The sequence below is a fragment of the Phoxinus phoxinus genome, assembly GCF_949152265.1.
Source record: "Phoxinus phoxinus genome assembly, chromosome: 10".
Lineage (NCBI taxonomy): Eukaryota > Metazoa > Chordata > Actinopteri > Cypriniformes > Leuciscidae > Phoxinus > Phoxinus phoxinus.
The window spans coordinates 10,854,635-10,881,181 of NC_136885.1; the positions used below are offsets into that span (position 1 = coordinate 10,854,635).

The window sequence follows — 26,547 nt, forward strand, 5'->3', positions numbered from 1 at the left end:
TAACTAAATTAATAACTTTTTTACAACAAAAATTAAACATCACTGAACTGACTTAAGCTGGACTATGATGCTGTTTTCTTCTAGAAACAAAAGCTTTGTTGAATTATTTTCCTGTTATCACTGTGAAGCTGCTTTGAAACAATCTGTATTGTAAAATGCGCTATATAAATAAAGGTGACTTCGATGTTGCTTAGATGCAATGATAAGCAATACAACGCTATTTTATTTTTGTATGTGCATTTCTTCAAATCAAAAAGCATTCATAATATTTAAAAAATTTTTTTTTTTTTTGCAGTTCTTTGTAGAAGACAACCTATCTTCCACAGATGCTGTTTATAATACATCAAATGAGACACTTCTTCAGCCTGATGGGCAACCCATATCTTACCTGGACAAGAACACATTCTACCTTCCCGTGAGTTAACTATAGTGTTGTGTGTCCTTGTTAGCATCTTAAATCAAATCAAACAGCTTTTCAAGCTCTTCAGGTGGACCTTAAAAACGGTTTACTTAATATTTAGATGCATTAAAAATGTTTTTGCTACTTGCTCAATTTACTTAAACTGATCTAATACAGTGCAGTTCTTGACATGATGGCCTAATTCAATTTGTGGATCATGCATGGAGAGTACATGTGGAAACTTAGTGTTTTATGCGATGAGAAAAGCAAGAATTGTTTAATTTAGAAGAGGTTTTTGTTCAGTTTAGCTTTGGTGGTTACGATTGTGGTTAGCTTGTACTTAGTTTGAGAATGAGTATATTAGGTAGTATGTAATTTTCTTTTACCAGCACTAGACAGTCTTGGCCAAAAGTATTGGCAGTGACATAAATGTTGTTTAGCAAAGTTTGCTGCTTTACCATTTGTAGATTGTTTTCACATTTCAATGGTATACTGAAAGTGACAGTGAAAGCCAAGTATGGTAACCCATACTCGGAATTTGTCCTGCATTTTACCCATCCGATTTAGTGCACACACATTAGGAGCAGTGAGCACACACACAGCAAACTATGGACACACACACACACACAGAAGTGGGCAGTCATTTTTGCTGTGGCGCCCGGGGAGTGATTGGGGGTTAGGTGCCTTGCTTAAGGGCAACTCAGTCATTTCCAGCCGGTATTGAGAATCGAACTCGCAACCTTCGGGTTACCAGTCTGACTCTTTAACCATTAGTCCATGACTGCCCCAAACTGGAAAACAGTGATATGCATTTGATAAGTTTTAAATGCTTTGATTGACCAACCAAAGAAAAAAAAAATGCAATATTTAGAGTGTTGACCCTTCTTCTTAACCTCTGCAATTCGCTCTGGCATGCTGGATATCAGCTTCTTGGCCAAATCTTGACTAATGGCGATCTATTCTTGCCTTAGCACTTGGAGTTGCACAATTTTTGGGCTCTTGCTTGTCCACTCGTCTTTTGAGGATTGACGGCAGGTTCTCTATGGGATTAAGTTCTGGGTTGCCTTGCCATGGATCTAACATTTCAATGTAATGATCTCTGAGCCACTTCATTATCATTCTTACCTTGTGACAATGAATGGATCATCACCAAATTGCACCTGGATTGATAGGAGACACATGGATGCTCTCAGGTCTTCACTGTTGTCATGACACAGGACTCATGGTAGAATTCACCTCTTCTACTCCAGACAATTGATCTTCCAGATGTCCCAACAGCTGGAAGGGGGCTTTATCAGAGAAAATTACTTTGCACCAGTCTTCTGCTGTCTAATCCTTGTACTTCTGCAGAATTTCAGTATGTCCTTGATGTTTTCTTGGCTTCTTTGCTGCCCTTCTTGACACCATGTCGTTGTCCAAAAGTCTTGGCCTCGCTGTGCGTGCAGATGCTCTCACACACTTGCTGTCAATACTGAGCAAGCTCTACTGGTGGGGACACGATTCCACAGCTGACTCCTCAGGAGGAAATAGTCCTGTCGCTTGCTGGACGTCATGGAGCCTTCTTCAGTTGAACCTCTTCTTGAAGTTCTTGAGGATTCTGTAAATGGTTCTTTCAGGTGCAATATTCCTTGCAACAATTTCCTTGCATGTGAGGCCCTTTTGATGCACAGATTGTTGCAATTCTTTCTTTGGCGATTACCATTGCGAACACAATGATTGGAAGCACTTCCCTTCTTTTAAAACAATAAGTCTGTTCTTATAATCCATCAGAATGATAGATTGATTTCACCTGACTACTTGTTCATACTTCCCCATGTGCTGATGATATGATTGGTGAAATGATGTTAGCTGGTCATTTTGTGTCAGGGCCAAAAACAGAGAAATTTGGGTTTTTGTGATAGGCCTAAAGTTGTGTGTGTGTGTGTGTGTATATATATAACATAGATAACACACATACTATAACATTCATTACGTAACGGCTAGTACTACAATATTTCATTTGAGATACTTTGACATGTCCAATTTTATTGTAGTTTACTCAATCCAGTTTTTGCTAAACAAGATAATTTACATTTTAATTTTAAGAAAACCTATTTCCAACATGTGGAATTACTGTCAACAAATTAATTTCAGAGTTGTTGTTTTAAACCTATAATCAATGCATAGCTATTTCCCTCTATGCCATGGAAAACTATTCATTGTGAAGTTAATTTTGCTTGTTGTTATAGAATTATGATTTTGTGATTAATTAATGCAGCTTAACCCCAGTTTTTTTCAAATAGGTATTTAATTACCTAATTACACAATGTCTCAAACTTATTCAGTTGTTCATTCTTAGTTTTCATGGACTTTTAGTTTGTTTTCATTAGGCACATGTGTTTCTTTGTTTGAATTTCCCGCCACTCATCAGTTTCCATGGACACTAATCATCATCACAGCTATTTGTCATTTAGTTCATCACCATGTCAAGTCACTTTCACACAGTGTTTGTCTGGACTACACTTATGTTAGCCACAGGTCCCAGAGACATTTCTCTTTGTTGACACCCTTCGTTTACACGCCAACGGAAAATTCTCCTCTGAAAACGATTCTTTCAAAAAACTCCGGCCTGAGTGGAGATTTAGGAAAAGTTTGTTTGCACATTTGCATGTAAACTGAGAAAAACTGAGTTTTAGGCAGCCGACGTCACAGTACAGTATGTGACTATTTTCGTGATTCTGATTAGCTAACGTAAGCTTGTGCTTCTCGTTACACTGCCACCTACAGGTTTGGCATGCTCGACGGCATATACACGGGTTCGTGTAAACGAACACTTTTCTGAAAACTGATAGGTGTTCACGATGTTATTTTTGAAAACGGAGAGGGATGAAATCCACGTGTATACGTAGCCTCAGTGTTAGTCCTAAGCATTCCCTTTTTAATTTGTATTAAACTCTGTGTTTTGAATCATCATCATCTTCATCTTCTGCTTCTTCATCGTCTGACTGCACCTTGCTGACACAATTCTAAAATCGCTCTAATATAGAACAGTTTTCTGCTGCTTCAGTTTTTTGTGTTAGTTTCATACACTTTTTTAAAATAAGTTTTGACTGGTGCTAATACACACTGCAGTCAAAATCTGACAGATTTCATCTGAAGAACAGGCTTTAGGCAAAAGGATTCAAAGTATTACATAAGTGTTTACTATTTAACAAAATGAAAAGCTTTTTGTGTTTGATTTAAATATAGTTTGTTTAATAAGCACAAGTTTTTTTTTACAGTAACAACACAGTGTTTTTGATTTCTGTATTTTTCTCCCTTTAGTATTTTATCTACAGTTGCATTCTGGGACTGATCTCCTGCTCAGTGTTTCTGAGGATCAACTATGAGCTAAAGATGCTTATCATGCTAACAGCCGTGGTGCTCTACAACGTCATCATACTTCAAACACACGCATCTCTGCTGGATGAGTACAGCAAGTTCCTCTACAAAACTGAAATCCTGGAAAGGTGAGTGCTTGTTAAAATACACTTGTTATGGTCAGAATTATGTAGAGACTCAAAAAATACACAGATATGTGGTTGGGAATGGACATTAATAAAAAGTTAGTCCTTCCTGCGCAAATATAAGAGCTTCCATTTCTCTGGGTTTTAGTTCATCCTGCAGGTGTTCATTGGGGTTCAGGTCTTTTTTTTTTAGGTCAGTCAACACCAGACAGTAAATCATTTGTTTAGGATCTCACATTGTCACACTGGAACAGAAAATGTCTCTCCCCAAACTTTTGCCACAAAGTGCAAAGCACACAGTTATCCAGATGTCATTGTATATTCATTCTGATTTGTTTTCACTGAATTTCACCGGGGCCCATTAAGTAGGAGTGTCCACATAGAGTACTTTTGGCCATGTAATGTAGTAAGTGTGTTGAATATGTTGCACCATAGTAATTGTATCAACTTAATAATAGTAATTGTATCAACTTCAACATCAAATCTCTCACATTGTTTTGAAACTTTCAATACTTTACATATTATTTAACAGATGAAATTTGGCATATTGAATAACTTATAATTTAATGTAAAGGTATTTCTTTGATTTTTAAATACTACTGGCTTTTAATGAAAAATATGTTTATTTTTTTATACAGTAAGCCAATGTTGTCGCTAGTCAAATCTGATCTGATAAGGTAATCATAGGTAACCATGTGTATCAAACCACCATTTTTAATGTGAAGCAATTCAAACAATGATCTAAAAACTCTTGATGTTTAGGTCCTTTATTCCAAAAACTAGCTCAACAAAGTGGATTTGCTTCACGCACAACAGTTTCCTGATGATTATGGATTTTGTTCTAGAAATCAGAGATGGATGTTGAAAATAAATCAGTGTGAACCAGCACAGACACTTCCTGTTAATTGACAGCTGTGGTGGACATGGTCTGCTGGCCATCCTAGGATACAGATGACACGATTTGTTACAAAAAAAACAAGTGATGCTGACAAGTTTTATATCTCTCTGTCTCTCTTTTTCTTGTCAAAACAAGGCCAGGAGTTCTGAAAGACTTGAAAACAATGGGCTCTGTGTCTCTCTTTATATTCTTCGTCACCCTGCTTGTTCTAGCTAGACAGGTGAGTGTTCTTTTTAAAAACAGTTGGTGAAATAGTGATCATTATGTTAAACAGTTTTTTGCATATTGTATGTATGATGTACATGTGCTAAAGTTTTAAGTGCACTTTCCAGGGTTGGGTCACAATTCAGAATTGAAGAACTGGCTTCCTTTCTCACAGTAAATGAAATAAGAAATTTGAATTGAAGTTGCATAAGGTGCCCAATTTGAGGGAGTTCAGTACTTTCAAAACAACAGTCATTATACTGTTTATCGTGATATTCAGTATGTTGAGGAAATGTAAGGACATTATTATTTAAAACTACACTTACAGCAGTTATGAATTTCTTTGAATTCCATTTCAATTCTACTTTTCAATTTAGCACGTTTGAATTACAATTCTAAATCGTACTTTCTCAAATCCAATCCAATGCAAGTTTGGAATATAATGTATAAACAAACAAATAAAATGCTATAGATGGGTGAGTAAGGCAGACGAGTTGAGCAAAGATATCAGATTTTTGCCATAGTTTCTAAAGGATTTTAGTCAAGAGTAAAATGATTTTAGTCAGTCATGCAGTAAAATTAATTTACCACAGTGTGTTAAGAACAATGCAAAATTATGTGCAAAAGTTCTTATTGATAATATCAACATTGAACATTTTTCTGCCAAGTACCACAGGTAAATAGTGTAAGTTTACTGTAGGCTAATTTGCTATGAAAGGTTCGGCCTTGGGTATGTGTTTATCTGTAGCTTTGAATATGGCACACAATGTGATTTTAGAATTTAAATGATTTATTTAATAAAATATAATTTTATATTCCATTCCATTCTCTTGGTACTATAAATATTATAGTCTTTAAATGTATATCATTTTTGTAAGGCAATATTTTAATTAAAATGTTATAGTTCATTCTTACAGAAATAACAATATATAAAATGCTGCTTCATTAATCCTTAATTGCAACTGCTAGAGACTGATTATATTAGAAGGAGGGACTTTGTCATTCTAGTAAATATTTTATTTTATGCGATTTCGAATTGTTTATAAATGTATCACACTTTACTAAAAATGGTCTTGGTTTAGATTTTAATTTACTAGTTATGAAGTAAGCGACAGAACTCTGACCTTGATTTCATGGGTGTTTCAGTACATGTAGTTCATTAGTATTACTATGTTTTTAATAATGCAGCGTGACCAAACATATAGTCAGAACTTGACCAGTAACCTTTTTTTTTCTTAGAGTAGCGGTGTGATAGTAGAAACAGAAGATGGACAGATTGATATTCAGGGCCACTCTCCTCAGGGTGTTTGTCCAACCTCTCTCATCCATGTAATTTCAGACAGGCGTGTTGATTTAATTCACTTCTTTATTAGTCTGTTTATTTCCTTCATGTGGCTTATGTTACAAAGCGATCACAGATCCCACTCTGTTTATTAAAGGAACAAGAGTGCAGTTTTCTATACCTACTTGCAATAAATGAAGAACCCTTGGGATTGCAATGACAAATAAATATAACTATAATTAATGTGTAGTTTAATTTATAGTTTTATAGTATGTGGTCACTGTGTGAAGTCTCCTTATTGATCAGTGTTTTTAGACAGTAACATTTTGTGTGTGTAAGTATGCATGTATACACACATACATACATACATACATACATACATGCATGCATGCATGCATACATACACAAAATGTTATATATATTCATTATATAATCCCCCAATAAGTGAGAGCCAATAGACTAGTTACAAAAATATAATTCAAAGTAATGAATAATTACAAGAACATATCTATTCTTCTTGTCTTGTTCACAACATATAGCAAATGTAATGTCTGGAGGGGATATTTGCACAATTTGCTTTTAATGATACTTCAGGTTCTATGTTACAATCAAAATATGAGGACACTAAACTTGGTTTTAAAAATGACAACATTAGATGAAAAGATAGGCAAACCCCAGCATATAATTAAATATGGGTTTTATTGTATTATGCTGAAAAAAAAAAAAAAAAAAACTCACAGGAAATACTGACTACAATGAATTGGATGATCTGCATAACTTCACAATTCAGAATAAATTCTGAATCACAATTCAGGTTTATCATTTTCCAAAGGTTCTCAATGGCCAAATCCTCCAGAATTATGAGACCCTTTTAGACCCTTTTTGGATCGTATCCAGAACGGGAGTTTAAACCTTGCATGCCGGTCATAGATGTCAATAAGTATATTGTATTGATGAGAATGCAATTGACAGTGTAATCTGATTAATGAAAAAGAAACCCAGTATATATATATATATATATATATATATATATATATATATATTCTGAAAGAGTTTACCATATGACATTTGATTATGAAGATGTAAGCATTTGGAGGTTATTGTCACCAACAAAGTTATTAAAGGGTTAGTTCACCCTAAACATTTATAATTTGCTCACCCTCGTGTTGTTCCAAACCCGTAAGACTTTCGTTCATCTTTGGAACACAAATTAAGATATTTTTTTATGAAATCTGAGAAATTTCTGTCCCTCCATTGACAAAATGAATCCATGTGAATCGGGCGGTTTAGTATTAACTTCCTGAAGAGACACGATCGCTTTATATGATGGAAATATTTAATTCAGGCTTTTGTTCACATATAAACATTCATTAACTCACACATCAGTTATGATCAACGGAAGCTCAAGCATGCTTGCGTGACATGCGAGAACCAATGAGGTTCATTCTTGTGTGTTACGCAGCACGTTTGAGCTTCAGCAAGAACCAATGAGGTTAGAGTATACTCGTCAAGCAAGTATGGTTGAGCTTCTGTTTATGTACACTGATTAAGGTCTATATGTGAATAAAAGCCTAAACTAAATCAGTTCATCATATAAAGTGATAGTAAAACAATCTATTTATGAACTTTTTGAGGCGTCAAAGTAGTTGTTGCATAGCCGTCAATGGAGGGACAAAAATCTCTCAAAGATTTAATTTAAAATATCTTCATTTGTGTTTCAAAGGTGAACGAAAGTCTTACGGATTTGGAACGACATGAGGGTGAGTAAATGATGACAGTTTCACTAACCCCTTAACTATAAGGATTCAAATACTTTTCCCACCATGCAATGAATGGCATGAAAACATAAAATGTGTATTTGTTTATCTATAATTGTGATAATTTAATGATCAATTTATCCAGAAGTTGAGGTAAAACAGTTCGTTTCTTTCTTTTATTTTTCACTGTCTCCAGGTTTAGATTAAAGTGTCATATTACATGTTCTGTGAAAGCAAATTATTAAAAAAATGTACTGGGATTTAATATTGGTTTGTCATCTGGTAATTTGTTTTGCTTATCACCATGAATTTTTTAAAAGAAATTGATACTTTTATTTAGCAAGGACACATTAAATTGTAAAATACAAACAACAGTAAAAAACGTATAATGTTACAAATGATTTGTTTCCAGTAAATTCTGTTCTTCAAACTTTCTGTTCAAAGAATCAAAGACACTGAATTGTGGTTTCCACAATTTATCAAGCAGCACAACACGAGGGTTTCTTCAGCACCAAATCAGAATTTAAGAATGAATTCTTAAGGATAATGTGACACCAAAGACTGCAGTAATGGCTGCTGAAAATGGAGCTTTGCCTTCACAGAAAAATAACAAATTGAGATATACTACAATAGAAAACAGGTCCTTTAAAATATTAAAAGGATAGTTTACCCAAAAATGAGAATTCTATCATCCTTTAATTACTGTCAAGTTGTTCCAACCGTGTTAGTTATTTTCTTCTGTTGAACACAAAGCAAGATATTGTGAAGAATGCTGTTAATCAGCAGAAGAAATAAACTCATTCAGGTTTCGGAACAACTTGAGAGTGAGTAAATGATGACAGAATTTTGTTCAATGTTGGTTGAACTTTTGCTTTAATAATATTTTACAATATTACTGTTATTGACTACATTTTTTAAAATCAAACAAACCCAACCTTGGTGAATATAAGAAAAAAAATGCCTCAGGTTACGAATGTAAACGAGGTTCCTTGAGAAGGGGAACGAGACACTGCATCCCCTAGAGGACACTTTGGGTAATGCCTCAGGCATGACCGGTGTCTGGAGCATGTGTGAAAATACGTCAATTAACTTGACATTGGCCGACGACGGCTTATGACGTACTACTCGTGCAACTGGGAGTATAAAAGGGCACCTGTAGAACACGTCATCACCTCTTGTCTGAAGGAGATGTGTGCAGGAATATCTGAAAGCATGGCAAGGAGATGCAGTGTCTCGTTCCCTCGTAACCTGTGATGTTCCCTTTCGAATGGGAACTCTCACTGCATCCCCTAGAGGACACTTTGGGGAACGAATGCACACGAGTGCCTCATTGGCTGACTCTAAAGGAGTCCCCGTCCCTAAGGTACACACCAGCGGCTGTCGTGACTAATTCCTTATGGCCAAAGCCCGAGCTGAATACCCTATCAGAGAAAGTCTCAGGTTGGTGCTGCAGCGTACTTGTAACAGATGTGGATCTAATAAGCACTTAGCAAATGCATCTGACCAGCTTCTAAAGCTAAATGCAATTAATAATTGCATTTGTCAATCGTCAACACTAGTCCATGAAGTTTTACCCCGAAGTGCAAATATGCAACAGCAACTGTGACAATTCTACTGACAGGATTAAGTGTCTAGTGCGCATTTCTACTGAGACAGGCCCGTCTATGGAGACCGAGTTTGTAGTGGATACTGGCTCTGCGGTTTCTATTCTGCCAGAGACATTGTACAGGCATTCCTGTTTTAGGAACCACTGCGTTCTCTTGTGAGAAATGCAACTGAGCCTTTGTTTGAATGGACTTCATAAGCAGACAAATGCTTTAATAAACTGAAAGCAGTGCTGGTTGAGAGCAGATTTTTCGTTAGAATTCAAATACTGAAGGGATGGACACACGACAGAAGGTCGATTCAGCCCTGTCATCATTCTTCTGGAATGGAGTGCTAAAAGAGTGTATTCTAATCAGCGGAATAGCCCATTCAGTGGAATAGCCCGTTCTTCTTTAATTGTATTCATATCGCTGTAATAGGTACAGGGGAGAATACCATTTTGCGTTCCCATTTCCTATATTTTGTTTTTAGTACAAAGCGCGGCACTGCCCAAATTCTTATAAACAGTGTTGAATTCACAGCAGTTGAAGACGTGGGACGCTAGCAGCGGGAATAGCCCATTATTATCCAATTATAATCTACAGAGCTGTATTAGGTACAGGGGAGAATACCACTCCGTACTAAAAACCAAAAACAGAACCATTGAAGAAGTGGGACGCAGGCAGCGGAATAGCCCATTCTTCTTCAATTGAATTATATAGTATTGTATTGGGTACAGGGGAGAATATCACCCTGCACTAAGAACACATGTAGGAAATGGGAACGCAAAGTGCAGTACTGTCAAAATTCCTATAAACAACAGTTGAAAAGTGGGATGCGAGTCACGGAATAGCCCTTTTTTTCCCCCAATTGTATTCTATAGTACTGTTTTAGGTACAGGGGAGAACACAACCCTGCACTACAACATGTATAATAAAATGGAAATCTCAATTAATACATAAATCTAACTCCTCAAAGTCAGATAAGAAATTTAAGAATTTCACTTAATTACTTAAAATTAAATGCAGCCAAAGCATCGGACAAGTAAACATGGCCTGGCTGAAAGGCTGAATATATAGAACAGTTTCAAAATACAATAAAATCATAAATTCATAGCTTGCAAGTACGTACATAATTAGTTTGCAAGGCGAAAAATAAACTATAGAAAGGGAATCTCCCGTCTGCTCAATTCCCTCCACATTATATTCCCTAATCTATGTGTAATCTATGTGTTGACTCTGCAAACGCGATATCCGAGCTACTACGTTCTTTATTGCATACTACTTTCTTCCCTCGAGAACAAAACTCAACGGGCGAAGCTAAACTCCTGATAGTGCATTCCTATACACTATGGGAATTTTTATGAATAAACACAGCCATCCCCCTCAAGAGCTGACCGTGCATGCTCCTCGTAAGCAGGGGACGAGGATGGCGAGTCCTCTATTTCCCCCTGCATCGATGCTCAGCACATTTACCTCCTCAGAGCTAGACAGCTGAAGCAACGGGCTCTCTCTCAGGGCAGAAGAAACCGCAACTCAGGCTTCCAAAACCAAAGAGAGAGCGCTGGTTGCAATGGGTGAGGGCAGAGAAAAGGCAGAGCCCGCCTCGAACCCCTCCACCAACGTTATTTTGCGAGCCTGACCATCCTCCTCGAAGAGTGACAGACAGGAGCGGAGCATGCGAAGTGGTAATCTCTTGTAATACATGCAGTCAGCCTGCTCTCCACTCCCAAACAAACCATGCACAAATCATGCGTATCCCTGCCTGTGAAGTAGCAAGGGCAGGAAGGAACACACTATTTAAATGCTTGTTTGCTCGCCATCAGTTTATATCTGCTGTCCCCGCGATCCGAAACCATCGCGCTGCCTCAGTAAACACAGTGTCACAAACGCAAGGTACAGAAGCTTGATTCTGCTCCCTCAAGAAAAGAATCAAGCCAGAGCAGAACTCCCCACCATGACTAATCATATTTGTATATACATCTCCCTCAAGAGCTGACAGCATTTATTCTGCTCTCAATATTTCACACACACCGAGATAAGCGGGTCCTGAAGAGCTGATGACGTGTTCTACAGGTGCCCTTTTATACTCCCGGTCCCACCTGTAGTACGTCATAGGCTGTCGCCGGCCAATGTCAAGTTCATTGTCATGTTTTGACGTGCTCCAGACACCGGTCATGACTGAGGCATCCCCCAAAGTGTCCTCGAGTCTAGGGGATGGGGATGGGGTCCTCATTCGAAAGGGAACCAAACTTTTGAACAAAATTTAACAATAGATTAGGTTGATGGAGTTAGCTCATGTTTCAAAAGCATCAGCGAAAATGTATGTATGTGTTGTGTTTTGAGAATAAGATTTTCTTTAAAAAATATAGATGCTCTGTGTGGTGTTTGTTACTGAAATAGCGCTGTGACCTCCAGTCTCTTTACCTCTGTGTCCTCTTGTAACAGAATGAATATTACTGTAGGTTGGATTTCCTGTGGAAGAACAAATTCAAGAAGGAATGTGAGGAAATAGAAACCATGGAGAATCTCAATCGCGTTCTGCTGGAGAATGTTCTGCCAGCCCATGTAGCAGAGCACTTCCTGGCCAGGAACTGGAAGAACGAGGTGAGAATGTAGATTGATAGAACAACTTAAGATCTACGATGCAATTTGTATAATGTTTGCATGCATCCATTTCATAACATGTTGAAAATAGTATGAGATACCACAAAAGTGTACTGCAAAGTTGTAATATGTCCTAATAGCTTCATACTGGCTTACATCATGCTTAAAAGTGATACAATTTAAAGCACATTGACTATAAGTTGAATATAGATGCTTGGGAGTGCCTGACAACTGCCAGGAGTTGTTTTCTTCTGTTTAAACTAAGTACTGATTTGAAGGAAAATTGGTTGAGATTGACTTTCAAACTAAACAAAAAGAAAACATTATTTAAAAAGTGTAGTCTTCAGATATTTCAGACCTGAGCTTCCTTTTTCTCTGTGAATGACAGGATCTGTATCACCAATCATATGACCTGGTGTGTGTGATGTTTGCTTCTATCCCGGACTTCAAAGAGTTCTACACAGAATCCGACGTAAACAAAGAGGGTCTCGAGTGCCTCCGACTGCTCAACGAGATCATTGCAGACTTTGATGAGGTAACGTATCGCTTCATGTATTTTGTAGGAAAAAATAGTTTCCTTTTTTACTCTTGAACTTTTTTCCCATTGAAGTGTACTTCAAACTTACTGTGGTGTGCAAATTCTGCTGGTTTGCTATAGACTTGCATTCACCCATGACATGCATCTTATTTTGTCAAAAAAGAAATGTTATTACCATGATGCAGTCCTTTTTCACAAAGCAATTTTGATGGTTTGTTTGATGTTAACTCTGCTATGGTTATGTTGTATTACCTGTGTAGTTGCTCTCTAAGCCAAAGTTCAGTGGAGTGGAGAAGATAAAGACCATTGGAAGCACATATATGGCAGCCACTGGACTTAATGCCAGCCCAGGGCCAGAATATACACAGGTATCAGGAATGTATGGATTCAATCAATAGTCTGTCAAATTATACAAATGTTTCATGGGAATCAGATCTGAGTATATTTGACTTTGTCTACTTTTATTCATCTAATATAATTTTCTTGTAATTCTTGTACAATGTTGGAGTCCAACTCTACACTATTAATTAAGATATATGAAGTAAGTCATTGGTGTGAGTTCATTGTATGGTAACACTTTATTTTGATAGTCCACTTTAGACATTCTACTTACTATAACTAACTTTGCAACTACATAATAATAATAATAATATATTTTATTTGTAAAGCACTTTTCATAGTTAAAAACAATCCCAAAGTGCTACAGAGTATAAACAAAGTTTAAAAACCGCGAAGAATAAAATAAAATAAAAAGTTAGCAAAAAGTAAAAAATGCTTGCTTAAAAAGATAGGTTTTTAGTCCTTTCTTAAAAGAGTCTATGGCTTGAGGAGCCCTTAGGTTTTCTGGAAGGGAATTTCAAAGATGCGGTGCGGCTGAGCAGAAGGCTCGATCCCCCATAGTTAGTTCTGGGTGGTTGAAGAAGTGCTTTGTTTCCAGAGCGGAGGTTGCGTGAAGAGTTTTGTTTTGTGAGTAGTTCCTTTAAGTAAGGGGGTGCGTTGCCGTTAATGCATTGATGGGTAAGTAGGATGATTTTATAGTTAATCCTGTATGAGACAGGAAGCCAGTGGAGTGAGTGAAGGATGGGAGTGATATGGTCATATTTCCTTATCCTCATTAGGATCCTTGCAGCACTGTTTTGAATGTATTGTAGTTTTTGAAGGCTTTTTCCAGGAATCCCAAAGAGGAGAGCGTTGCTGTAGTCCAGCCTCGATGATACAAAAGCATGTACAAGCCTTTCAGCATCTGACAGACCAAGTGTGGGACGGAGTTTAGCAATGTTCCTTAGGTGATAAAAGGAGGTCTTATACAGATGTTTTATGTGGGCGTCAAATGTGAGTTGAGCATCAAATCTTACGCCAAGGTTGGTGACTGTCGATGATAGTGGTATGTTTTGACCAGAGAAAGAGATGTGGGTTATTGGTGATGACTGGACCTGGTGTGATGTACCAACTAAAATAGCTTCCGTTTTGGAGCTATTTAGCTGTAGGAAGTTTGCCTTCATCCATCCCTTAATCTCCTCAAGGCAGGAGCTCAATGATGACAGAGTGGCTGAAGATGGGATGAGGTTGGTTTTTATATACAGCTGAGTGTCATCGGCATAGCAATGAAATTATATTCCATGCCTGTTGATTAGGTGGCCAAGGGGAAGAGTATAGATGATGAATAGAATCGGGCCAAGAACCGACCCTTGGGGAACACCGCATGTGACTGTATGCGTCTCAGACTTTACACCTCCCAAAGAAACATACTCTGTTCTTCCAGACAGGTAGGACTGGAACCAGCTCAAAGCAGTGTCAGAGAGTCGGATAGTATGATGGAGGCGCTGAAGGAGGATATTGTGATCAACCGTGTCAAAAGCTGCTGATAGATCCAGTAGGATGAGGAGTGATGGTGTGCCGGTGTCAGCCGCCATCAACAGGTCATTTGTGACCCTGATCAGGGCTGTTTCGGAACTGTGGGCGGAACGGAAACCGGACTGAAATTTTTCAAAAAGGGAATTTGAATTTAGATGATCCTGAAGATGGGCAGCAACAACTTTTTCTAGAACTTTGGACAAGAATGGAAGGTTAGAAATAGGCCTGTAGTTTGCAAGAACTTCAGGGTCTGAAGTGGTTTTTTTTAGAAGGGGTTTGATAACAGCAGTTTTAAGAGCAGATGGAACATGACCAGTGCGTAGAGAATGGTTGATGACTTTGGTTATTAAGGGACTAAGAGAGCTGATGTGTGTTTTCACCAGGGCTGTGGGAAAAGGGTCCAGCGAACAGGTGGAAGCTTTCATCCTGCCGATGATGTCCTCAACTTGTTGCTTAGAGACTTCAGAAAAACAACAGAGAGGGTGGAAAGTCCCAGGCAGTGGGTCGGCAGTGTTAGCTACCAGTCATTAGAGTATTAGTAGACTGTCTGCTTAATATCTGCAAACACTTTATTTTGACGCACTCCCAACAGACATTCTACTGACTATAAGTAACTTTGCAAGCGCATGTCATCATATTCTAAAGTTAAGTTATTCATAGTTAGTAGAATGTCTAAAGTGAACTGTCAAAATAAAGTTTAACCCATTGTTTTTGCCGTTCGTGTGTGTAGGAGCATGACAGGCAGTACATGCACATTGGTACCATGCTGGAGTTTGCCTTTGCACTGGTTGGGAAGCTTGATGTCATCAATAAACATTCCTTCAATGACTTCAAACTCAGAGTGGGTGAGTGAAAACAAAATATTACTATTATTGGGGTCTGAGCATCAATGGCTTATGTAGAACATACGGGGATGCAAGGGCCATGTCTCTGTTCAAAAATGCTGTAATATGAGTCTTTAAGTGTATCTTATGTAATATATTATGTATTATTTAAAAAGAGACGAATAATACAAATGAACAGCGATTCATTGAGTTTTAAGCAAATGTTTTCAACATCATTAGGATACAAAAATGAACCATCTATTACGGTTTTGGATATTGCAGATGTATTAGCAAATTTTCTATGTATTTTTTCAGTGGTAAGTCTATTGAACCATTTTCACAGATTAAAATCTATGAGACCTAAAATTATTTTTTATACTCTGGTGTAGTACATGTACTACATTAGTATGTTAACATTAGTATTACAGCCTTCATCTATCATTCCCATTCATTTATATAAATGGCTAATCTTTTAGAAAGTTCTGTTATTATAGTCATTATAATATTATGGGACAATCCCACAAATATATCGGCCTATATCTAAAATCTTTTGATAATTTTTTGCCAGGGGTATCAGGTGAACACTCAATTTTGTGCAAATCAGACAAACATCCTAGGACAAGTTCAGGCATTTTTTAGGGCAGACGACATGATGATGTTGATGATGACAATGGTCCAAAACACGCATCTAAATCAACAAAAGAATGGATTTTGCAAAGAAAGATTAACGGCCCAGACCTAAATCCTATAGAAAACTGAATAAATAGAAACAGAAAAAAACAGATCTGGAACATTCTTGCAAAAAAAATAGAGGGAAAAAAAAGTGGGAAAATATTTCCAAGTCAAGATGTGCCAAGCCGACAGACTCCTACAACTAGAGTGTTTCAACTGAATATTAGTTCAGATGTGCACACTTATGCAGTTAGTTATTCCAAGTTTAGATAGGGCATTCCTGTATGTAATCCTCTATTACAATTTACCTGCCAAAAAAGGTTTACCTGGGATATTCATCTTTTCACTTTTATTTTGCCTCTGACCCAACTTATTGTGTAGTGTGTTGCAGCCATCAAAATCAAAATGTGTTTACATTTACAAAATACACTTAAGTTGGTCAGTGAAAACACTCTTTTTTATTTTATTTGTACTTCTGTTAAATAAAGGTTAAAGAGATTTAACTACATTTCTGAATTATTGCTGCTGTTGCATAGCAAGTATGGATTGCTACTGCTAATAGAGACACAGACATGCATGGTGGCATAAATAGACATGCATAAATCCTGTAGCAGACCTTGGCAGGTGGAGCTGGGGGAGGTGGAGGGTGTCAGAGGAACTCTAATAGCACAATGAACTGGACTGTTTAAATGTTGAGCAAGCAATCTCATTGGCTGCAGGATCAGCAGAGGCCAATCAGCTTGTGCCATGTGGTATTGATGTAATTGCTTGCAGATTGCAGGTAAAGAACAGCCTGCGCCCTCTAGAGTTTCATGACTGAAATGGATGTCATTTTCAGTAACCTGTATATCACCATCCATCTGCAGGTATTAATCATGGACCTGTGATAGCTGGGGTGATAGGAGCTCAGAAACCGCAGTATGACATCTGGGGCAACACAGTGAATGTCGCAAGCAGAATGGACAGCACAGGAGTGCTGGGAAAAATACAAGTAAGATAATTTTTTTTCCCCACTATATTTGTGAAATTTATAAAAGATACAGAACCATAAATTCTTGTTGATTTACAATCTTTAATAGATATCTGATTTGATGTAAAGTAACTCTCCATGTAAAACCAGTGGGATTCTAGACAGAAAAAAATTGCTCATGCTTTGAACAACGTGCAGTGCAATGACTCATTAATACATTTAATTCCTTTGTGTGCGTGTATGTGTTTACAGGTTACAGAAGAGACGAGCCGCATCTTGCAGACGTTAGGCTACATGTGCACATGCAGAGGAATTATAAATGTGAAAGGGAAAGGAGAGCTCAAAACATACTTCGTCCACACTGAGATGAGCCGGTCTTTATCCCAGGGGAATGTAATGCCATGAATCATACAACACATGCAATGAACTGCAGACATCCACAAAACAGGAATAAAAGAGACATTTGTAGATAATTGCGCCTAGTCTTTAGATGCACGAAATATTGGATGTATTGAAAGTGATACCATTTCTACTGTATCTCATAGGCAGGGTTTGTGCACAGGGTACTGTAAATATGGTAGCAATTATTTTGTAAGAAAATCAAATATAACAAAAAGTGTTTTGATGTTTTAACACCATTTTGTTCTTTTTCTTTTGTAAAAACTTCATTAAACTTTATATGTACTTGTCTTTTTTGAGGGCATCTTTATTTTTATGATTGACAAATGTTTGATATATTGTAGTGCATATTACAGAATACAGGAATAAGCTAGTACTTAAACTTTTCTGTGTTGTGTCACTGACATGCTGTGCATGATATGCGTGACATATTTACACCATCGGCATATAGATGTAGCTTTGGACAGTAGCGCCAAATCCCTATACGAGTTGTGATTGTAATATAGTATTCTATGTTTGTATGTCTGTGTCATGTTTTCATTCATAATGAAGATATTTCCCTTTATGTATTTCATTAACAGAAGGTGCACTGTTTAGTTGCTCTTTGCAACTTCCGTGCGCGTTCTATGTGAATTGGTGCTGGACCACTGCCGTCAAGTCCTGAGAGGTGTTTGTACATTTTCTCTATTGCATTATTGTCCCAAGTGGATAAAATATCAGCAGAAACAGCACTACAGGTAGATTGTTCGAACTTTATATTTACCCCCTTTAATGTATTAATTGTTCAGTTGTAGTTGGATAAATGAATGAGGTCTTGATGTGGCAATGTCTTTGAAAAAGTTTAGAGCCAGTTTAGGACAGAAAATAGATGGATCTTGTTGATCTAATTATAGGGTCAAAGGGATCTCAGACCATAAGCAGGGAAACGGCCTGTACAGACGGGGGAATTGTAGGAGGAAAATGGAGCATAAATACCAACACAGAAAGGCCCTCTGGGTCTAAGATGTTGACACAATGATTTTATGAAATTAAATTTCAATGACAAGATAAAATAAGAGCTGTACAAGACCATTTATTTCAAGAGTTTTTAATCAAATCAAACTTTTAAAACGTCTTTACAAACAGCAAACAATGAAAATATCTTACATTTTTGTATTTCATTCTCCTGGGTCCTGTTCCACAAAGCTTTAGTAACTTGAACCGAGCAGCTGTGATCACAGTGACATCTCTGAAGCACTTCCTGTCTCTGACATTTCATATTAAAAGAGTTTAGAGAACCAAGTTTTATTTTTAGAGATGGACACAATTAGATTTTTTTTTTTATAATTCAAGAGATGTAGATTTCCATCTGGTGATTTCATTTGTTTAACTTTGAATGATATTCTTGTACTTTGCCTTTATCTGCTTTAGAATTGGTGTAACATCTAATAACAGTAATTATATGATGCTTCGGGATATATATATATATATATATATATATCATGCTCTCAAGAGAAGAGAATCGCATTGTCTTCATGTTTCATGCGACTGAATGTCATCTTCTTGAGAAATCATTTCAAATTTGTATTTAATTTTGTCAACTTGCAATAATCTAATAACCAATCATGTGTTTGTTCAACTTTGTGGTACAGGCCCATGTTTCAAACATCCTTGATGTTTTCTTTTCTGTGCTAGGATGACATTTGACAAAAATCATTTCGGTTACTGTGAAGAAACCATACATGGACAATGGCTGCATCCAAAAAGCATACTCTCTTGAGTAGGTACTTATTTTGAAGAACTTACTTTGTGAGCGCTAAAAAAGTACGCTCTATATAGTATTAATGTAATCCATACTTATTATCATGTGACCTACAGTACCAGCATCAGTTTCGTCACTTCACTGCCGTTCATAAATTCTCTCCCGTGGCCTCTTCATGAGATAGTAAAGTGTCCATCGTATGCACAATTCAGGATAGTAGTACTTTTTGCCTACTCTTATGAGTACTGTGAATTTGGACACTTCTTTTGTCATATACTGTTTCACCTATAGCCTATAGTAGGGAAGTATGTGATTTTGGATGCAGCCTCTTTACCGGAGATGAAAAAAAAACACATGAGACTGTTTACTGTAGGACAAGCATGAATATGCTTCAGCTGAGCTGTTAAGCAGCAGGCTTACATCTGGCCTTTAATCCACAGGTTCATGCATTTAAATACGAGACACAGCAGATGGTCTTGAGAGGCACTCAGAAAACTATATGAAGATGTGTGACTTGACAATATTTATGATGGATTCACAGGTTTAGATGTCAAGGCTCCTGCTGTGTAATTGAGAGCTGTAGATGTTTTATTCAGATGCTCTGGGTAAACATCGGGAAAAAGATCAGAAAGCCATCAGAGCACGTTTGTATATAATCATTTTAAAAGATGATTATTTGACATCACACAGCAGGGCCACTCCTCTCAGGATCCAGTATTCTGGAGGCTGACTGGTTCTCAGGTCAACAGCTGCGATGTAGTTCAAGTCTGTTCGAACAGGTTTCTTATATATTGGACTTGAGTACAAGCGAACATCTTTGACACCTGAGGAAAGATAACAATTCGGTTCATATGTAAAGTAAAGTAATTGATACTTTTTCCATCTCACAATTCAGACTTTTTTTTCTTGCAATTGAGTTTATATCACAATTCAGACGTTTTATGCTTGCAATTGTGAGTTGAAATGTCTGCATTGTGACATCAACTTGCAATTCTGAGGAAAAAAACAGTTTATATCTCTAGCACAGTGTTTCTCAACCCTGTTCCTGGAGACACGCCAACACTACACATTTTCAAACTAATCAAACACAGGCAAGGGAGATCTCTAAAATGTCTACTGTCGGTGTGCCTCCAGGAACAGGGTTGGGAAACACTGCTCTTGCATGCTAAAAATAATGCTCTAGCATTCTACTATTTCCGACAATTATAAATATATAGTTTGAAGCGGCTGGTTATAGATTGCAATCCATGATTATTCTTCAACCATCTGTATATCGGAGATGAATCATATAGTTGATGTGACAGATTTTGAACTTTGGTCTACAAAAGTGTGCCACACAACATCCCACTTTTGTTTTTCATCTCTTTCTTGTAATTTATTTCTGATGGAACATCAGAAGGTTATCCATTAGTTTTAAATGGCATTTTGTTGTTCTACTCCTTTATTTGAAATGTTTCCCTTCCAGTCCTACCAAATGTTTGCTGTTTGTCTTTGCATTTTAAAGTATTGAGGTATTCTTAAAGCATTATTAAAGTACTTTATTTATAAAACTCACCATTGTTCTCTGCGTACATCCTGACCACAGGCATCATCTCGAACAGTACTTTGGGTTTGGAATCAATGAGCTTGCAGTTCCTGCGGTCCCAGCCGGCCCCTTCCAGGTACAGGCCGTAGACATACACCCCCTCTGAAGGAGGCTGCGTGATGTCATCCTTCATCCATTTAGTAACTTCATTGCACAGAACCATACGGTCCAACGCCCACCCCTTGTTAGCACGAGTGATCTCCTGTTGAGTTAGTGACATGATTAATGAGTAGATTTGCTTTATTTAATTATAATTTAATATAATATAACTGAAAAAACCCGGCATGTCTCAACAGGTAAATGTAGGCTAAGAGGTTCAACATATTAAGAATAGTTTTAGCTGTGTTGCTATGTGTCATGAGAGTTAGACAAGCAACTGAGGAGACTAAGGGTGCTGTCACACTGGCAGTTTAGTTCGGAACGGGCCACGTTTCGCATGAAAAAACGCTAATGTGAACGCTGTCATGCGGACCCGGGTGCGCACTGGGGTACCGAACCCGAGACTACCTGGAGGAGGTGGTCTGAGTTCGGTTGCTCCCGAACCGTGCCGCGGTTTGCGTGAATGAGAAAGCAACATGGACTCGGGTGCGTGCTTGTTCAGGAAGTAAAGTGACCTGCGCATGCGTTTTAGCAAGGGGAAGGGGTAAGGGCAAGTCTAAAGCGAATGCGAGCATCTCATTTAAAATAAACCTATTCAATGTTTGCATTGGGCACTTTTTTTTGACATGATGCACCACCCAGCATACCCGGTTGTCACTGCTCGCCATTGAATTATTTATACTAATAATATATATACATTATAGTAGATATTATATAAAGTAATTCAATATATTCACACAACGTATATAGTTATTCAACTCAAACCAATTTAAACATGCCTTACTGGCCTTCAATTAAAGCGACAGATCCATACTGTGATAAAAAAAATATAACAGCTTGCATGAAACAGGATTAATTTGAATTAATATTGGGCACCCTTGCTGTTTTCTGTTCTCAGCTGTGTTTCTGTATATATATATATAAAAAAAATAATAAAAAAAGACGTTTTTGTTTGCGTCTGGGTTCTTTCCCTAAGTTTATTCTCAGAGCTGCAGGTGTTGGCACAGAAACACAGCTGAGAACAGAAAACAGGATGGGTGCCCAATATTAATTAAGAATCCTGTTTCATGCAAGCTGCTTACCCCCAAGGCATTAGCTAATGCACCCCACTGAGCAGTTCCCTCACAGCCCAAAACACCTCTAAACTCACCATTATTGATTCTTTTAGGGATAACATGCGTTTAGAGACTAATCGGTCACTCGAACAAGCATGTAAAGGGAACGTTTAACCCAGATGTCTGACATTATTATTTGGTGTAAAACATCAACAATATTAAAACAGGATGCATCGATATTCAGTTTAATCCAGTAAAGCCTGACGTACAAAATAATAGTCAGAATTATTATTCTTTTAAACGATACAGTTTATTCAGCCATTAGACAAAATATATTTTTTATAAGTTTGCATGGGTGTTTTTTGTTTAGTATCATATTTGATACATCGGGCTTTATTGTCTCATATGAGCACCTCCCTCGAGATAAAAATATATATATTCAGAGGCCCAAACTGAGCAAAAAGATGCAATTAGTGCAGTTGCTGATATTTATATGGCCAAAAAGTAAGATGAAATACTGATAGCTGATAATGTAAATCAATGAGATTTTTTATAACAGTAATGCAGACTATTACATAAAATTCAATGAAATATGTCACTCTTTATCTCCCATTAATATGACTTATTAAGATGCCATTTAAATGCTTAATGATCAGTAATTTTTAGGGGCAAACATATAATGCACTGCTATACAATGATGTTTAAGAGATGTATGCACAAATAAACGTTCCATAAAATCATGATGTATCATATTTGAAAGACAATTTTAACATGTTTTTTTCTAAAACATGATTTATGGATAATCAAATAAACCCAAGTTGCTTCCAGTAAATGTTTATCTTGAAATATTATTGACAGTATAACAAATATTTTTACGTTTACTTTATAAAATCACTGTTTGTATACCGTTTTTTTTAGAATAAACTAAAAGGTATTTTAATTGCTTAAATTGTATAACCTATCACAGTGTAGCAGGCATGTAGTAGACAGTGTACTACAGGTTGTTTAGCAAAGTTTTGTAGATATTTTGAAGGCCTTAGACATTTGCATATTAAATATACAGTACATAAAGAGATACTCTAGGCTTTATAGGGTTAACATCTAGCTCCTAAAGGACAAAATTAAAACTTGTTGTTGAGGAAAAACAGATCAGGAGGGAAATGAGTACAAGTGTACGTTTAGTGTTCATGTGATAGTTACCCACCTGTCTCATAGCTGTCAGGAAGCCCTGTGGGTTGAAGAAGCCTGTCATCCAAAAACAGTTGGGTCGTCCCTCAAAAATCCAAGAGTGGAACTGCCGGTTACGCTCCAGCAACTCTGTGAACCAAAACCCCAATGTGGTAGAAGCCCAGGAGGCCTGAATACAGACACACACACACACACACACACACACACACACAGGCAGAAGGTCAGCTGAGCAGAACCACAGTTAACACGTACAAAGACAGAGTGACACTTAGCAAATCCAGATCTTACAGAGATGCTTGAGGCATATGGCTCATGGTTGAACTCCAGCCGACACACACAGATACACACCGGATAGGGTTTTTACCCTGCTCCGGGCTGTCAAGCACTAATGACTAAAAACCACCATGAAGTAAAAGAGCTCTTTATGTAAGGATTTTAATAGTCAATATATTTGTATCAAGACAGATTTGACGTGACAACAACAGTGGGAAAGATTTATAGTGAATAACAACTTAAAGCTGCAGTCCGTCGTTTTTCCTCTTTGTCGCCATCTCTGTTAGAAATCTGCAATTGCAGTTATTCGCGGAATTATTAACTGTGCGTGGGTAGTAAATCGGCATGAAACAGCGCGGATGAACACAATGTATTGAGGCTGCCGCGTCGCTGTGGATACTGTAACGTTAACTTACTGTCATCAGCAATCTCAGAGTATACTTTTTGAAAGTGTCAACATTAGAATTTTCATCGGAAAATGTCATCTGAACAAGTAAGTAACATTCACTTTTGTTCTGACCAAATTCGGGGGGTGGGGGGAAGCATTGCAGTAGCTATATCATGCTGATTAAATCTAACGATTGCTTATATCACGTCAAAACGTGAAAAATATATTTTTTCTGTAGCCAATCTGAAGTCCGAAGTCTTTGGGTTTTACAACTGGTGAATCTCCAGTTGTCCCTGGTGATTGTCGCTTTAAACTTTCGGGATCCGCCATAAGCTAAATCTCCACCTCCATCATCCACACACGCTAGCCGGGGACTCCTTCTCTCTGTGTACAGAAGTGACGTAATGACGCAAAGACATGCTCGAAATTCCTGCGGAAATCCACCAGTACCACTGGAATTAAAATCATTATTACAAGCTTACCGTTTTGAATCGAGGTAAGGCAAGCAGATAGTTTTGAACACTGGCTGGTTACGTTTTTTTTCAAAAATGTCTTTTTTGATATTTTTAAACCCAAAAAAGTGCCGGACTGCAGCTTTAAATTTCTGTTCAGCACAGAATGCTGTTGTATAGCTTCAGAAGACTTGGAATATTGTCTATAGAGAGCCTAAGTCGCGGCCCCCTGCTTCCGGCTCATGGGACCTTATATCGGAAAAAATATGTATGGTAGTCAATGGCGAGAGACAACTTCTCTTTTTATTCCGTCTGAACTGTGCCCTGAATTACACATATGAAGTTTGTCAATTTAAAAGATAATTCTGAAGAAAGTCGCAGTTTGTCATAAAACAGAAGAGTAACATTTAGTTTTATGTGAAAATTGCTCAATGAACTACATCTCTCGTCTCGCACTATACGTCACCGTTGCTCGTATGTGTGCAGTCTGGTACAAAACACTCAGGCATGACGGTGTAACGTTACGATTGTAACGTAATACTATAGAAAAAATGACATACGTTATTTCAGTAAAGTTAGCTTCATTCATTGAGTGAAAAGGTATAACGTCACATGTGCTCCTTTTGGGTTTGTAAGTCTTTGTAATTACGTATTTTCACAGTCTTATACCTCAACAGTTTTACATCAAACTGCGACTTTCTTGACTTTAAAATGTATCTTTTTTTAATTGACAAACATCATATGTGTAATTCAGGGCACAATTCAAACGAGATCAAAATATTTGTTGTCTCTCGCCATTGACTACCATACAATATGTTTCCGAAATAAGGTCCCATGATTGTCCACCGGAAGGGGAGGGACTTAGGCTCTCTATATAGTCAAATGGACTACTTTTATGGTTCTTTTATTGTGATTTTGTTTTGTCCTTTTTGCAGTTTGTCAGGAAACCATATACATTTTCCTCAAAATGTCCCTTTTTGTGTTCCAAGGAAACCGTTTCATACTGTATGTTTGGCTTGAGACAAAAATACCATACTTTGGATAGGCCTACACAGTGTAAAAGTACAAAACAGGGCATATACACACACAAACAGGCATTATAAATTTACATATAAACACACGTGTGCAGATGCAGGGTAACTTACAGCCTGATTGTTATTCAGCAAGCATTTTCAATTAGCTCATGATTAGTTCAGCTTGAGTAGCGTTTGAAAAGCAGAGTAAAATGAAGCTGTATTGCTGCAGGTGAGCTGACGAAGTGTTTAAGAAACTTGAGCCCTGCACCTCTGGGTTTGATTTTTCACATTTAAGATGACGCACTGCTCCTTAGATCCAATAACTCTCTCATCACAGCTCATAAGAGATTAACAATACAGTTCACAGGACACTCATTACAATATTTAATTGAATTAACTAAATATATGGGAACATAAGTACAGATACTGTGTTGATTTCAAAATGTATTATATAAAACTAGCTCCAAAAATGTATGTTATGATCTATGCTGAAGAGTGTAGTTAAATAGTCCAATTGGTATATACACCATGACTGAACAATAATGAAATTAATCGGGACATTCATATCTACACTAGCTACTTCGGGTCGTATGTTTGGTTTGTGTTTTTGGTGTGTACATTTTATGTCACATTTCACACATAAAAGGCAGGCAATGGCCTCTAACCTTTTTCCAGCGTGCGGGTATTCGGGCGTCATACATGCAGTCCAGTGCGTCTCGCAGGTTCTCGCTCATAATGATGGTTCCATCGATGGCCAACTTCAGGTCACTCAGCGTGTTCCTGACCAGAACAATCACTCTCTGCATGCGATCAATCTCCTGCCGCAGGAAAATGTTCATGGGCTGAAGGGGACCCATGCTCATCAATCTCTCTCTGACCTGGATAAATGATGCAATTTGAATTTATGATTGTGTCATTTATTAGTTTGCGCACTCTGTATTATTTTGTATTGTTAATCAAGTAAAGTAGACAATGACAAATATTAGCATTGGCAGTTTGAATGGGCGCAACTCCTCAATGTGTGTCCTCTGAGCACTACAGACTACTGAAATCAGACATAGTTTACTGCTTCACCACCATTATCTAGACACCCAAATCGGCTCTTTTAAATGCCCAAAGTGCTTTTTTATACCGCACATCTGGATAATAAATCCAGTTGTAAAACTCTTCTCCATCAATTACATGATTTCCTGCTGCTATGAACAACCGAAATTGTACAAAAACACGTTTTTCAATGAATTGCAATTTACTGCCAGTTTTCTATGTGTGGTGATAGC

General features: G+C 37.4%; 2 protein-coding genes across 7 annotated transcripts in view; one reads left to right on the forward strand and one right to left on the reverse strand.

Moving 5' to 3' along the window:
• adcy2a (adenylate cyclase 2a) overlaps nucleotides 1–17,993 on the forward strand; it is a 126,030-nt gene extending 108,037 nt beyond the window's left edge. For all 6 annotated transcript variants that reach the window (XM_079625828.1, XM_079625829.1, XM_079625831.1 and 3 more), the window contains 9 exons: nucleotides 296–415; nucleotides 3,704–3,888; nucleotides 4,919–5,003; nucleotides 12,058–12,216; nucleotides 12,605–12,751; nucleotides 13,015–13,122; nucleotides 15,339–15,453; nucleotides 16,971–17,095; nucleotides 17,327–17,993. In XM_079625828.1, the coding sequence (XP_079481954.1) occupies nucleotides 296–415; nucleotides 3,704–3,888; nucleotides 4,919–5,003; nucleotides 12,058–12,216; nucleotides 12,605–12,751; nucleotides 13,015–13,122; nucleotides 15,339–15,453; nucleotides 16,971–17,095; nucleotides 17,327–17,479 (1,197 nt within the window). In that variant the 3' untranslated portion in view covers nucleotides 17,480–17,993. The remainder of the gene's footprint in view (nucleotides 1–295; nucleotides 416–3,703; nucleotides 3,889–4,918; nucleotides 5,004–12,057; nucleotides 12,217–12,604; nucleotides 12,752–13,014; nucleotides 13,123–15,338; nucleotides 15,454–16,970; nucleotides 17,096–17,326) is intronic.
• A 650-nt stretch (nucleotides 17,994–18,643) lies between these two features.
• Nucleotides 18,644–26,547, reverse strand: part of dnah5 (dynein, axonemal, heavy chain 5) — a gene marked incomplete at its 5' end in the record, with an annotated part of 152,884 nt that continues 144,980 nt past the window's right edge. Inside the window, 4 exon segments of the mRNA XM_079625837.1 lie at nucleotides 18,644–20,038; nucleotides 20,770–21,001; nucleotides 23,158–23,310; nucleotides 25,936–26,148. Coding sequence (XP_079481963.1) covers nucleotides 19,887–20,038; nucleotides 20,770–21,001; nucleotides 23,158–23,310; nucleotides 25,936–26,148 — 750 coding nt within the window. The 3' untranslated portion in view covers nucleotides 18,644–19,886.